Source organism: Sus scrofa, chromosome 1 (assembly GCF_054392235.1).
Source record: "Sus scrofa isolate SSC_HxYL_T2T_F1_AM1 chromosome 1, Sscrofa_HxYL_maternal_Yorkshire_Landrace_v2.0, whole genome shotgun sequence".
Classification (NCBI taxonomy): domain Eukaryota; kingdom Metazoa; phylum Chordata; class Mammalia; order Artiodactyla; family Suidae; genus Sus; species Sus scrofa.
Window position 1 is genome coordinate 243,197,871 of NC_139383.1, and position 14,676 is coordinate 243,212,546.

The 14,676-nt window shown below is 44.2% G+C and overlaps 1 protein-coding gene across 20 annotated transcripts in view; it reads left to right on the forward strand.

Moving 5' to 3' along the window:
• Window positions 1-2,053: 2,053 nt before the first annotated feature.
• The window catches only part of TLE4 (TLE family member 4, transcriptional corepressor), a 148,808-nt gene continuing 136,185 nt past the window's right edge, over window positions 2,054-14,676 (forward strand). For 12 of the 20 annotated variants that reach the window (XM_084988418.1, XM_005660175.4, XM_084988411.1 and 9 more), the window contains exons 1-4: window positions 2,054-2,958; window positions 3,800-3,897; window positions 4,967-5,030; window positions 6,219-6,263. Coding sequence is in view for 9 of the 20 variants with exons in the window: in XM_005660175.4 (XP_005660232.1) it covers window positions 2,914-2,958; window positions 3,800-3,897; window positions 4,967-5,030; window positions 6,219-6,263 (252 nt within the window). In the remaining 11 variants the exon portion in view is untranslated. Of the gene's footprint in view, window positions 2,959-3,341; window positions 3,494-3,799; window positions 3,898-4,966; window positions 5,031-6,218; window positions 6,264-14,676 lie in introns of those variants that run through there. The other 8 variants (XM_084988438.1, XM_005660176.4, XM_084988427.1 and 5 more) reach the window with 1 other exon arrangement.

Here is a 14,676-nt window from a genome sequence, read left to right on the forward strand (position 1 = left end):
GAAGAGGTTCAGCAAACTGTCCATGGAGTCCCCCTTTCTCCCATTTTCGGGATGGAGGGGAAGATATTTGCTGACTTGAAACATTCTAGGAACCCTAGTTCAGGGGTTTCAGTTAAAAAAAAAAAAGAATTAGAGAAAGGGGAAGACCACCATAGCCTTCTTCTGTGCCAGCCTTACAAAGTGCCCAGCCCAGAGAGAGGACCATGGAATGGGCTAGGTTCCACAGTAAATGATTGTTACATTCGTCAACGGAGGCAAGGGATAATATTAAAAATAGTATTCCCAAATGCTGAGCCATCTCAGCCAACGTCTCAAGTTAGAGTAGGCAACGGACACTCAAACACACGTCCAAAACTCAGATCCTTAAGTCAGCCAAGCCCCCAGTTGACTTTATCTGCAATCCTACCGGCCCCCAAAGGATAGAGGCTAGCTAGGAAAGGTTTCGGGCCGCGCAGCTTCCTCTTAAATCGGAGAGCTGCTCCCAGTTAGATGAGGACTAGGGGTTGGGAACTTTGCCTGCCCCTTCTTGCCACCAAGTCCACGTCTACCTCCTTAGCGCCTACCATAGGGATGCCCCTCCCCCAACCTCTGCTCCTCCGACTGCCCCCACCTTTCTAGCCTTGGTCCCAGCTGTGGCCGACCCGCCATCTCTCGTGGCCTGCGTGGTTTCCTGCCCGTTTCAACGGCGACAAACTCAACTTGTTCCTCCAGAAAGCGGGAAAATGAGGGGTAATCTTCATCCTACTGACCCAGAGGAGGGAGCATCTCTGGGCGCGCTGGGCCGTTTTCTTTTCAGTGCTTGGAGGGTAGCACCTAGATGAAGCTACTTTCGTGTGGACCGACTGACAGTCTGTGGACTGCGGGTAGCCCCCTCGAAAAAGTTTTTTTGGGAATTGACGACCCCTGCCCCTGGGGCCTCCAGCCCCACCCCGAAACTCCACGGTTACGCCCTCGGGACCCCTGGTCGAAACGTCCAGGAAAGCTTCCTTGAAGAGTTGCTTGGGGGAGGAGGCCCCTCTACCGGATTAAACTGCAATCGTAGCCCACTAGGGACTCCGAGAGACGCCCTCCCCAACCCCCCCCTCCTGCCCCGCCCCGCGTCCCCGTCCCTCGTCCCAGTCAGCATCTTGCAGCTTAGTCTCCAGCTCTAAACAAGAACAGGGGCCTGAATCAGCGTTCACACGGAAAATTATGCCGGCTCCAGCGGCGCGTAAAATTGATGTGAACTGAACGAAGTGGGATCGGCGTGATCTTCCCTCTCTTGTCTCAACAGGGGTTTCGGAGCATTACACAAGGCCGAGCTTGTCTCTTTAAGGAGACATTGGACCCTAATTAGTCCGCATTCCTGGCGCGGCCGGGAGCAAGGGGCCGAGGGTGTTTAGATTGGAGCGGGGCGAGTGCGAGAACCCGAATTCGGAAGATCTTCTGACTAGCCTCCAGTCTCACCGCCCCCTCCACCCTCTTTATTTTGCCGCCACCATCGCCACCAACACCCAGTTCTGAAGATACAGCCAGGGCAGAGGCAACAGCAGCAGCAGCAGCCACCGCTTCTCCCAGGCCCACGTTACTTTGATTGACAGCCGAACAAATGTTTCCTCGGTTCGAACGCTCGCGCTAAGGAACGTCATCCAAGGCGAAGCTCCGCCTTGGGCGGGCCATCTCCGCCCCGCCTCTGCTAACCCCATAACGTTCCATTCATTGGTCCGAGCCGCGGACGACGCCCGGCCCCCACGTGGGTTCCAACCCCGCCGGCTCCTCCCCCCTAGCTTGCCATTTGTCAACAGTGAAATGATGGGCAGTAACACAGAACAGCGATTAATGTTCAGCCATCTCTGATTGGTTGCTGGAGACGCCTACTGCGCAGGGGGTGGGAGGGGCTCTTGGAGAGCACCCCAGAGTGGTCGCGTGGCGGGCCGGTGATTGTAGTCAATCTGGCGGAATCCTCAGCTGCGGCCGCCGGGGGCGGACTACATCTCCCGGGATGCTTCGCGGGCCCTCCACGGACGGTTGTGAATATGTATCAGAATGTTAATGATTAGCCGCTGCTAAATTTGGTCAAAGAAGTCACCTACACCGAACGTGTTGTTAGAGCTGTTCCGAGCGGGTGTTTGGGCTGTTGGCTGCTTTCTTCCCCCTCTCACACACTTGTATATTATTTTGAGGTGGTGTTCGCAGAGTTTGAAAGGAGAGAGATTTTTTTTTTTTTAAAGCCGCAAGCGTTTCACTCTCTTTTATTTTTATAATCCCCTCCAATTTGGGGTTTAAAAAGACAAGAAAACAGGAAGGAAGAAAAATAAGGAAATGAGATGTGGTAAAAGAAGCTAAAAGGTGCCTTTTAAAAGATCGTTGCTGTGAGGTGAAAAAAAATCTCCAGAGAAACCAAAAAGCACCGCCGAGATCTCTTCCGAACCAAAGGAGTTTGTGTTTGCTTTTAGGAAAGAAGAGAGAGATCATTCATTCGGAGGAATAACAACCAATTAAAAGACAAATAAAAAAAGTTTGGAGTGGGACGCCGAGCGAGCCAGTGAGCGAGCGGGCGGCGCTGCCGGCAAGCGCTGGGACGCGGAGCTCGCACTTTCCCGGCTGGGTGAGCGGCGCGGCCGCGGCGCCAGCTTCGGCGGGCGCGCCTCGGCGGAGCGAACGTCGGAGCGTTGCCGCGGGAGACGCGCGCCGGACAATGCCCGCGGCGGGCCAGTGACGCCCGCGGGGAATGCAGAGGGGCCCGGCTGTCTGCACCCAGCCCGCCGCTGCCGCGCGTTCCTGCCGCCCGCGTCACGCGAGACCCGGCGGGGGCCAGGACCGCCCGAGCCGCCCCTCGGACCCGGCCGGCCGCCTCCGCCGCCTCTTCCTCCGGGCCTTTAAAGCCAATGAGCCGCGCGCTTCTGCCCAGCGTAGCCAACTAAATCGGTTTGGATGATTCGCGACCTGAGCAAGATGTACCCACAGACCAGACACCCGGTGAGTGCGGGCGTCAGGGGCGCGGGCTCGCCGAGCGCCGGGGGATTCCCCGCGTCGCCCCCTGCGTGCCGAGTTGTGTCTGTGACCAGAGGGGCGTGGAGGGCGGCCCGAACCCGGCTCCCTGCCCGGGGAGTCGCCCGCCCCCACCACCTCTCCCCCCGGGCTCAGTGGCACTTTCGGAGCCAGGGTGCGGAGAGGCAACAGAGTTGTAGCCATTTTCTTATTGTTGTCTTTGAAGCCCCTGGAAGGCGCGCGGAGCCGTTTGTCGTCCCCGCGCCGCGACTCCTCTAGGAGGGGTGGCTAGCGATGGAGGAGGCGCGACTCCGCGCCGGGGCGGGGAGGGCGCCCTCAGCGGCGGCGCGGCGGGTCCGGCAGCGGCTCGGGAGTGCGGGACGCCTTCCACTCGCGCCGCACGCCCAGGGGAAGAGCGAACCAGTCGGCCGGGGAGGGTGGCGGCTGCGTGCCCCCTCCCCCGACCTGACCGCGGCTCGACGCCATGGCGCGCGTCCCCCCGACTGGCCCGTTTCGATTCCGGGTGGGGAGGCAGTGGGCGCGGCGCTCCGGGTGGTTGCTCACGGCCGGCGAAGGAGGAGAGCGGGGGTCTCGAACCCTTGGGGGGCCCGAGCGGGCGAGAGGACGCGGGGGCCCTTGGCCAGCCCGCTTGCAGCCTCCACTGGGCTTTGCGGCCAGGGGAGGGGGCAGGAGGAGAGTTTTAATCGCTCTTTGCCTGCTAGCGCGATGACACCCCCAACCCCCCGCCAGCGCGGCGTGCTGTGTTTTCTGCATCTCTCTGCCTTGCCTCTACTGTGGGCTAATTAAATATTTTATTGTTGTTCTTTAGGCACCGCACCAGCCTGCTCAGCCCTTTAAATTTACCATTTCCGAGTCCTGTGATCGGATTAAGGAAGAGTTTCAGTTTTTACAGGCTCAATACCACAGGTAACGATATTGACTTTAGCTGATTCTTCTGTTTGCTTAGCTCTTGTCTCCCCACCCCCGTACAACCCCCCCTTTTTTTGGCCACCGCAGAGGTATTGTCATTTTTCCTTGTGGGCAGAAAGGGCAAGTCCAGGCCTCTTTTCCTTTGGCAGGTGTAAAGAAATTAAGCATTTCCTCCTTCTCCCATAAATTAAAAAACCAAAACCTTAAAAGGCCGAACAATCGAAACTGGGGAGACTTGGAAAACGCTGAGGCCAAACTTTCGATATTGATTTATTGGGGCAAGGAGAGTGGAAGGTTGGAAGATTCTGGGGCCTTTTGACTTCCTTGGTTCTTTATTACTCTGCTTTTGATTCCTTCTTATTCTGCCATTCCACTGAATTACCAGGGGCACAGAGCCGTGGGAAGTCGCCAAGCAGGTGATTTCATTACTTTTATACTGAAAAGATGTTTATTGTCTTAAAAAGACAATCATTAGACTTAGAATGCCTTTGAAATATTTTTCTTTTGCTGGATTTTTGATGACGTGTGGTTTTTACTTCCTAAATGCCAGACCAAAACAAGCCACTGAACCGGATCCATGCCTTGCCCCTGGGTGGTGGTATTCAACTTGTCTCTGTGTTTTGGAGGGAAAAAAATAAGACATCATTCATAAAGCTTGCTTGATTCATGTTTTCATTTTAATCTCTTCGTGGAACATTAAAGAAAAAACTCCCTTGTGACATTTCAGGGGACTTTGTGTTTGGAGATGTAGACATTATTGATAATTATTTTCTCTTTGTTTTATTAAGTTAGTGAATATTCTGGATGCAATTCGCGTTAAATTGGTCATTTTTTTTTTCTTTTAAGCAAACAAAACCATCACATTTGATCCTTGTTGAAAGGGCAAGTCCAGGCTGGTTCCAATCACCCTTTTCTCTTTCTGCCTATTTCAGTAATGAGGGTGGTATTTAAGATAGTTGATTTGATGTTTTGTAGGTGGTGATTTGGAAGAGGGAATGTGTATTTACATTTGAGGGATGTAAGTCAGGTTCTGCAATGTACTTAGATTTCCTTTTTTCTTGAACAGCCTGAAGCTGGAATGTGAAAAACTTGCCAGTGAGAAGACAGAGATGCAGCGGCATTATGTGATGGTAAGAAAACTGTGTCACAGATTCAAAGTGCCTATTAGTTTGGGATGCCGAAAGCAAGAATATGTTCAGATTGCTGGAGGCTGCAGGATAGATCACAGTCAAAGTGCTGGGATACTGGAAGTCGTGGGAATATGACCATTAGCAACCTGTAATTCCAGGATGTTAGAACTTGCCTCTGACAACCAGCTTTGATTTGAATTTTCAAAAAGTTTAGCTGCATGGGGTATAATTTTCTGTCCTCAGTTTTTACAGATTGAAAAAAGTAAAAACCTCATTTATGTTTCATTTAGAGTCACAAACAAAATGTTTCTGTGTTAGTGGTTTTCTTTGTTGTTTTATTGCTCTTGCTCTAAAAAATTTTAACCAGAGTTTTTCTGTAAACTGTTAAAATTTTAATGTTATATTTTTTTAAAAGAATGATGGTTAAGACACTAGACATCTTGTCCAGTTTTCCCCTGCTCTTTGTTCGTGGTGTGTGTGTGTGTATTTATGTGCGTTTTGTGTTTTCAGTTTCTATAGTGTTACATTGGTTTGAAGAGTATTGTAGTCCCCTGTATAACTGTTTTGTTCTGCCAGAATTTTTGTCATGCCAGTTATACTACATGTGTAAAACAATGAGATTTGATTTTTCAGAAGTATTACCAAGTGCATTTTTATGCTTGTTCATAAAGACTCGAGAGTAACTTATTCATTTCCTACCAAGCCTTTTTCCTTTGAATGTATGAACATGACCAGTGCGATAAAAATGAGAAACGGAACTCTGAAGTAGCATCACCTTTTTGAACAGTGCTTTCAGAACATCAGCACTTGTATGAGACATGTTGTTTTTGTTATTAACTTGCCAGCTGTGCCTAGGAATTAGAGCCCGTAGGGTACCAAATTTTCATCAGACCCTTGTGAGTCTTCTGCTTGTGATGTATAAAGACAACTGGAGATGTTAAGAATGCTATCTTTGAACTTGATTTTCTTAGTTTTGTGAGTGATTCTCTTAGATTCTGTGTCTTAAGGTGGCTTATAGTTTATTAGGCTAAAGATAGCAGTAGAGTGTTCTTCCTAAATCAACAGCATAGGTAGTATGTATATCTTGGTTTAGATGAGGCTTTTATGTTTGCTTGGGGACGTTTTGAACAAACTAGGGAGATTGTTTGATGAAAGGCACAAAATTAATTGCTTTTCCTTCTTTGACAGTATTACGAGATGTCCTATGGGTTGAATATAGAAATGCACAAGCAGGTAAGCTATTATTTCTTGATAAGCATTTTAAATGATAGTCAGAGATACTGTGCACTTTAGAAAGAAAATTGTATGTTTTGCAATTTTATTCTGCACATTCTTGTGGCTACTTGTAATTTATGTATTTTGGGCATTGCTGACTTGTTTTATGAAAGCTTTTCTTGGGAAATATTGAAAAGTAAAATTGTAAATTGTGTGGAGCTTTCCTTGGCTTGGTGTGAAAGAGTGCATAGAGGGTGAGCCTGGAGGACCGAAATGAAATCTGTGGAGCTACAAAAGAAATTGATGTAAATTCCTTGTACTGGTCCCCTGAGGCTACTTAGTTGGATCTTACCAGGAACTGTAACTGTTGCTTCCAAAATTTGTACTGAGTAAATGAGCCTGATAGGAGGATGTGATAAGGTTCAACACTGGGTCTTGGCATCTAGCAATTAGTTCAGCAAAAAAAAAAAGAAAAAGAAAGAAAGAAAAAAACAATGATTAGTCAGAAAGCTGCGAAAGGTATGACTGAAACAGACTTTTTTTGCAGAAGACTGCATAAAATGGTTTGGTTTAAGTTTCCTGGAAAGAAAAATGACATATATATATATTCACACGTGTGTGTGTGTGTGTGTGTGTGTGTGTGTGCGCGTGTGTGTGCGTACTGTTTGGCAATAATAATTCCTCTGGGAGGCATTTATTTTTAGTGATATCCTAGTGAAAGTGCTTCAGGTTTGTTTCATCAACCATTTCAGAATAGGTGTGTATTTACTTGCTGGGAAAAGACAGGGAAAACCTTGTGCTTTTCATCTCTTATTTATACTCATGGTGAATGTCATTACCTTCTAAGTTAAAAACGATGACATGACCACAGATTATTAGGCTTTTACTACTTATGGGTTCCTTTTTGGATATAGTTAATTATCACATACTGGAAATGTACTCTGGTCTTTAGAAGATGACTACTAGGCAATGAAAACAATCAGATCGAATGAAAACAAAAACATGGGGGAAAAAACCCATGTCCTTACATTGAGGACTTTTTATTTCAGACACCTTTTTTTTTTTTTTTTTAACCTTATATACTATTTGGTTATGTCAGTATTAAAATTATAGAAAATTCTTATTTTGGCATCTTGGCCATTTCTGTTTAGATTAGCAATGTAAACATCACCAGGTTAAACAAAATCAAGTTTACAGATGGGCTACTTTTAGCTCTACCTTATAGGAATAAATTACATGAAATAGTTTGTTAATTATCCTCATTACAGGTCAGTTTACTTCTGGATCTTGGACATGTCTTTTTTTTTTCTTTGTCCTCACCCACCACCCAAGACTAATTAGTGTCTTTTTAAAGATTGGACCAGATGATTAATGTCCCTTTTTTTCTCCTCCTGTATTTTATTTGCCATAACCTCTTGGTTTCCAGATCTCTTTACACCGTTTATAGTTTTGAGAGGCACAGAGGTTGTATTTGGCTATATGTATTTTTGGGGGACAGAGGGCCGTATGTGAGATCCCTTAATTCTACACATTTTTACTTTGTAATTCTGTCATCATCTTCTTGTCCAGCTAGCCTCAAATGCCATCCGTTTAAAATTGAGAATGGAATACATTTTCCTTTTTTTCTCTTGCTTTTAAATTCAATCATATCAAGAATCCTGAGGGCAGTTTATCACATTATGAAATACAGACAGCCCTGCAAACCACCTACTTATTATATTTTCTTTCTTTGCCCCTTAAGCACAGAGGCATATCTGTCTTTATTTGTTTTCCTAGGCAGACAGCCTTGGTTCCTCTTGGCCTCTCTTCCAGATGCAATAGCTGGATACCCCCGTAATGGAAAGCAGCAATAATGCAGGGAAGTTGCCCGGCGGCATAATTGGGCCTCGTTCTCAAGATCGGGTTAGGCTTATTCACTTATTAGATTTGTGTCTCTGAAGGGTTCAAGAGTAGGAGTCCCCAGAGTCCTTGGAAGTACCCTAGTAATTGGTGGCCCTGATATTTGAAACCTTTGTGTATTTTTTGGTTAATGCTCCTGTTCTTGGCTGCTGCCAGCCAGAGTATTTATTTTTAGAGAAATTTTTCATTGGAACAGAAAATGATGGCTATGATGGAGTCATAACTCTGTGACTTAGCAAATTGATAAAAGGATAAAAGCACAGAGCAGTGACAAGCAGGGTGGGGGGTCCAGTATTGTGGTCCTTCCTCTTTCTATATGATGCTCATTGTCAGTCACCCTGTGTTGGTTCTGATAGAGGACTATAAAGTGAAACCTATGGGGAATTTGTCATTCTGAAATGAAAGCTAATGTAATTAGTACCAATTAAAGTACATTTAGTAAATTGGATTTAATCTTAATTAAGCCTGCATAATGTTGCCAATTTTTAACAATTATGTTTGAGAACATAATTAATTTAAATTTTGGTAACTGAGTAAATAGCATTAGTCTGGTAGAATTAGTTGATTTTTTTTTTTTTTTTTTTTTTTAAAGGGGAACTCAGTGACATGACATGGAATTAGAGCATAAAATATGAGTCTAATTTCTGGTAATCTTTATTTAGTAGGATCAATAGAGCTGAGAGATGAAGCTGGGAAAAAAACCCAGAAAGGATAGAGTGGAGTGTTCTAGGCTGTAATGTGAATTAATGCTTTGCCACTGCCTTAAGTTCTAGCCTGAAAGTGAAGATGACAAATGGGACATGGTTAGAAATGGCACTTGTTTTATTGTGATGTCTTCATAATGGAATTTTTTTTAATGAAACAACATTGGCCTTTATTCCTAAGTATTTCTCTAAGTTGAGTTTTTTTGTTTGTTTTTTTTGTTTTTGGATAGGACAGGTGGTTTTTTTGGGGGGTGGTTGATTATTCTTTATAAATATAGTGTGGCTTCTAAATGGGTCAGTGACCGTGGGCAGAACAGGGTGATACATGCAGTTGATAACATCACTAAATACTGCTTGTTCCCATCCTTCACCTGTAATGCTGTAATTAAAGAAGACCGCCCTGATTTAATCTGACAGGGGCAGTTACCACTTTAAAAAGTGAATATTGGATGCAGACTAGGAACAATAGGTATGGAAATTCAACCTATAGGAATTGTAAATGGATATGAACATAGTACATTTTGAGAACATCCTGTGATTTTTCTCGTAGTTAATATTCTGTAATCTGAAAATCTCTTTGCATATTGTAATTTTAGCTTACTATTTGAATTTTAGAAATCTGCAACACTTAAAGGCTATAACAAGTGAATACTACACATTTATTTATACATGTCTGTGTTTATGTATAAATATATTTGTGTATAGTATGCATGTATATGTGCATATATACAATTATTATTTGTTTCAAATCAGAGCAAGAAAACTCCTGTTTCACTAGAAGCCATGTAAATTTTATTATGAGACTTGGGCCACAACCATTTGAGTGCTGCTAAAATATTAATTGAATAGAAATGAAAGGGCCTTGCCAGCTGATAGGATATCATAATCATAGCCTCTCTGGTCGATGGTAAATGATGATAAATGACATTAGGAACCTTTTAGCAAACTGTAATAACTACAAGGAGGGAAGCAGTATGGATTTGCATTATATCTGATACCCTCTAGTACCAAGTGGATTGCCAATACTGCTTGTTTAGCATTTTCTAAGGGCAATAGGATATTGATTTCTGACTTACAAGGAACAGCTCTATTTTCACCATTGAAAAGTATTGCAGGTTGTTAAGAAGAAATTGACTTGAAGAGGCCGACTGCTGCCCATCATGGAGCAAATAAAGCAAAACTGCCGAAGCATGGTGGAGCAGCGAGACGGGCCCTCAGCAATTTGTTGCTATTAATTTACCATGCTCGACAGCAAATCAATCGGCATCTACTTCATCTGCTGGAGAAAATGCTGTCCAGGGCAGATGAAAGGCTCGGCATGGTACAGAGAATAGACTGGATTGGCCAAAAGGAGGCTGCAGTTAATGTGTAAATAAGTGAAATCAAGGCCACAGTTACAGAGGAAGCTGTTGTTAATTAGGTTGGTGCTTTTTCGTGAACTATTTTAGAAAGCAGCTGAGGATTTGGAGAGTAAAGAGAGATTTATTGAGGTTGAAGTAATATATGACGGGCATGGCATTCCAGCCTTGAGTGTACTTGATTCTAGTGTGCCATAAATTTGGGGACAGTGCTTGCAATGGAAGTCAGTTTGTTTAAAGTTCTGTTTAGACCAGATTTCCCATAAGAAAACTTTTTTTTTTTTGAGCATTACTAATTTCTTGTACATCTCTTAGATTGTATATGCCTGGATTTGCAGGAGTGGATGTAGGAGTAGGTATTTGAGAATGTGGGTAAAAATGTGTTGTATTCTTACGCAGTGACTTTTTTTCAGAAATGGATGTGATTGAAGTCTTGTATAATAATGAAAGTGAATTCTCAAAGGTGGGATGTTTTAGTTGAATGTAACTAATAAAGTGAAAATTGTGAAAATTGTGCTGACAGAACTTTCTTTTGATGTATTGACATTGGGAAATAATAATCTAGAGGGGCTGAACAGTGGTGGACACTGCTGGATGGGAAATTCTCAAAGAAGGATTACAAGTGAAATGTTGATTATTGTGCAGAAAAACTCCAGATACAGTTCAGGGCGGGGGGAGGGAGTCTTAATGTTTTTGTTTTTCATTAAGATTTAAAGCTACCTTTTCCACATTAAGATTACTTATCCTTCAATAATATTCTGTAATTAAAGTTAATTAAATGGAGGTTATTGGTAGTTTTTTCCCCTGTTTCTCTGATTTGGACATTTGGGGATGGGGGCCGATTTCATTCCTAGTTTGTAAGTCTAGATATATGTAGATTTTAATTAAACTTTTTTCCAGAATTGAGGGGATCCAGCATTAGGACAGTTGGTACCAAGTGGGCAGTGCCTTGGGCAGGACCTATGGAGTTGTAGTTTTACATGTCACAGGACCTTCAGGAGAAGCAGATCTGGAGGAGGAAATTGAACCTGTCAGAGTGTGTGCATAATTAGAAATATTTTCTGGATAGCGTGGGTTTCCCCTTTTTCTCTTTTTGCATATTGGGTTCTTAATTTTCTTTCTGAGATCTTACAGACTATATGAAGATTATTTTACCTGAAGCAGTGATTGTTGAGTGGAATTGGAATTTCCTTTCAATGGATATGAATGTTTATTATTTATCTGGCTTTGCTTACCACTGATCTGGGCGCATTGCCAAAATTCTCTAATTCTCACAAAGATCCTAAGAAAGGGATTATGTCCCATCAACGATGATTAAACAGGATCAAATCTGCACAAGGTGATATAGTTATTAGGTAGTGGTTTTGGGACCAGATGAATTTGCCTGGGAGGGTGTTTCCTGGGAAATAAGTCCACCCTGGCTTGGAGGTTGAGGCCCCAGCTCATTTCTGGAATGAGAGCCCCCAGGGAGACTGGGATAGTCCTTGGGTTTGTCCTTGAGGCACTGAACTTTAGGCATATACCCAGACTCCTGGAGTGTCCGGGCAGTCTCTGCAGCTCTGCCTGGAGTCAGGCCCGGGACTCTCTCCATCCAGACTGCTTTCAAGGGTGAGAGGGCAAGGGTCCCTTTCAATCGGAGTCTCCCACAGGGCGAGGAGGGTTGCTTGTTTATCAAGATGAGCTTGCTTCCCTGGGTAACCTATTTCTTATTTGTTTACAAACTTGCTTTTCCGTTTAACTTTTATCTTTTCCTTGTGGCTTCTAAAACTATGCCTAAAGACAACAGGCTGTTTGTTAATCACCATCTTGTGGGTTTTTGAAGGGGGAAGCTGGGAGGGGAAAATGTGATGTTTTGTGGGCTCTTTGTAGTTCAGAGAGAAGTTCTTAGATGCAGGAAATCGCGCACAACTCAAACTTTTAAATGAAGACAAATGTTTTGCTTGTGCTGTTAAAAAGACTTTCTTTGCAGCATTCAAACAAAAGGAGATTTCCTTTCTCACTGCCCCTTAATCCCTACTGGATATTGCTTATTTTTATTTTTTGTTTTGCTGGGGAGAGTTCTTTGTATACTAAATAATACCACTTTGAGTCAGGTCAAACTAATGGACTGACAAATAAAGTGCATCTTTTTAGGTGCTGTTGTAGCCTCAGTGAAGCAGAGATAGTGCAAGAGCTGGCCTGTTGTCCACACAGTTTTCATTCCTTCCTAGAATTTTACTTTTTTTTCTTTTATGCTATAGATTAGGTAAAGTCAGTTGGGAACTAAATGTTTAAAATGTGTATTTAGAAGTTGTGTTTGTTTTTAGTGAGAACATGTTTATTTGACCTGGCTGGATAGACTGGTTTATCACTCCAGGACAACAGTAATATATTTGGCTTCTGAGGTAGTGACAGGGATGTGATTTTTCAAAGGTATTTTCCCTTGATCCCTCCCCATATCTCCTCTTAAAAAACTCCAGTACTCTAGCAATGGTGGCAGATCCAGTGGTCCTGTGGCTAAGTTGTCAGTTTTGTGAACAGGGCTGTTGGAGACAAACAGGAGGCAGCAAGTTGTGGACAACTGAGTATTTACACTGATAAGGACAGTTTGTGAGGCTTCGGACTTGGTCAGAGTCAGTTCACTGCAAACAGAGTTCACGAAGTTATTGCTGTACCCCAAGGGGGAAGGAACTCAGAACTTTTAGTTAGAAACAAAAATTAGTCTTTTTGACTCTGCCTTAGTAACTGCTGTCAGTGGTCCTTGCTTTCTGTCTGTAAAAAGGGATTTAGCTGGCATTCATCAACACAAGTCTGTACAACTTTCTGTTGTCATCAGACTTGACCCAGGGTTTATGCCAAGCTTTTGCCGTTTCTCTACCACCAAGCCCAACTTTCCTCAGAGTAAGGGGGATGAAGGGAAGGTGTGGGTTTTCTTAGCTGGATTGTTAAAGAAACAGAAGAAGAATACTCCCAAATGCCCCTCAGGGCCTCTGGTGTTTGACGTGTAGTTCACTTTGTCATCATTTTTTTGTGGATTTTGTCCACAAATACTTCATGGTGGGTGTGTATTGTGAAGGGAGCCTCTGTGTTGGATGGAAAGAAAGGATGGCTGCTGCTGTACACCAGAACCTAACACAACACTGTAAATCAACTACACTGTAATAAAATAAATTTTTCAAAAAAGAGGGGAAAAGCTAGCTGCTGTCCTGGTGCAGGCTGAGGGCTCCATCTCCAGTGTGGCTGGCCTGCTGTGCCTCAGCCTCTGAGGCCACCCAGGGCTCCCAGCAGCAACAGCAGTAGCAGCAGCAGTAGTGCAGGCAGGAGAGGTTGAGGGAGGAAGATAGATATTGACTTTCTGATTTACTCACAAGTTTATTTCCCTTATTGTTATCATTCCAATTAGGATTCTGTTCTTGGTCTCTAAATAATGTATTCTCCTTCTAAAGGTCTGCAGATTATTTTGGTTAAAGAACTTGAAAATGCAAAGAAACATAAGTGGAAAGAATAATAATTGTACAAAGCATGAGCCCTAGTACTCTGTCACACCCTTTCTTTGCAAAGAGCTTAAGGCGTTTTATATGTTCTCCTTAATCTTCCTGATGTTCCTGTAAAGCAAGTAGCAAGCTTGGATCCATGTATTTATTTAAATAGCTTCTGTCAGTGGAGTACCCGACAGTTTGCCAAGCAGTGTCATTCCACTGGCCTCCTTGAACAGATGACACAGAGGCTTAAGGGCTTAAAAGGCTAGTCCAGTGTCATGGTACAGGCGGATCAGCATGTGGGCAGGGAGACCAGGGTTCATGGGGGTCAGCGGACGCCCGAGGTGGCACAGTGAGAGTGGCTGGCAGGAAAGGAAATGGTAGTAGGTTTCTTGCCTTCCCTTCCAGGGCTCCCTTCACTGACCATGCTGCTTCCGAAGAGCAAATAGTGTACTTGTTTCTGTGATGTTCTTGGCCATGTGCAACATGAGAAGATAGGGATGCTACTGGCTGTCCAAGACGTGTTGAAGTGTCATCTCTAACTAGAGATTTGATCTTGTGTTTGTATGCAAGCACAGAGCCTCCCTCTACTCCCGGACCTCTGTCCTTCCAGTGTCCAGGCTCTGCCTCAGGGGAAGCCCGGGATCACAAATTAAAATGCAAAGCCTACATCCACTTTTAGCAGAGTGCTTGATGAAACTGGCCATTTTCACATTCCTAAAATATGCTGTGCAAATGCTAGGTATAAGTCTCCTTTCTCCCACTAGAAGTAGGCTCTGTGGGAACAGAGCTGTTTATTGTTCTCTGCTGTGTCCCTGGTGCTGGAAACTGTGCCCGTCACACAATAGGTACTCATGAGATACTTGGTGAATGAGGGGAATACCTGTATCTAGGTAGAGCTAGCCAAGAATACTTGTGTTGAAGGCATATTTAGGTTGTAGGGTAGCAAATGCAGAGCTTCCAAGCCTAGTTAAGCCTGTGGGTACCTACTTGTTAAATTTGTGAGAAAATG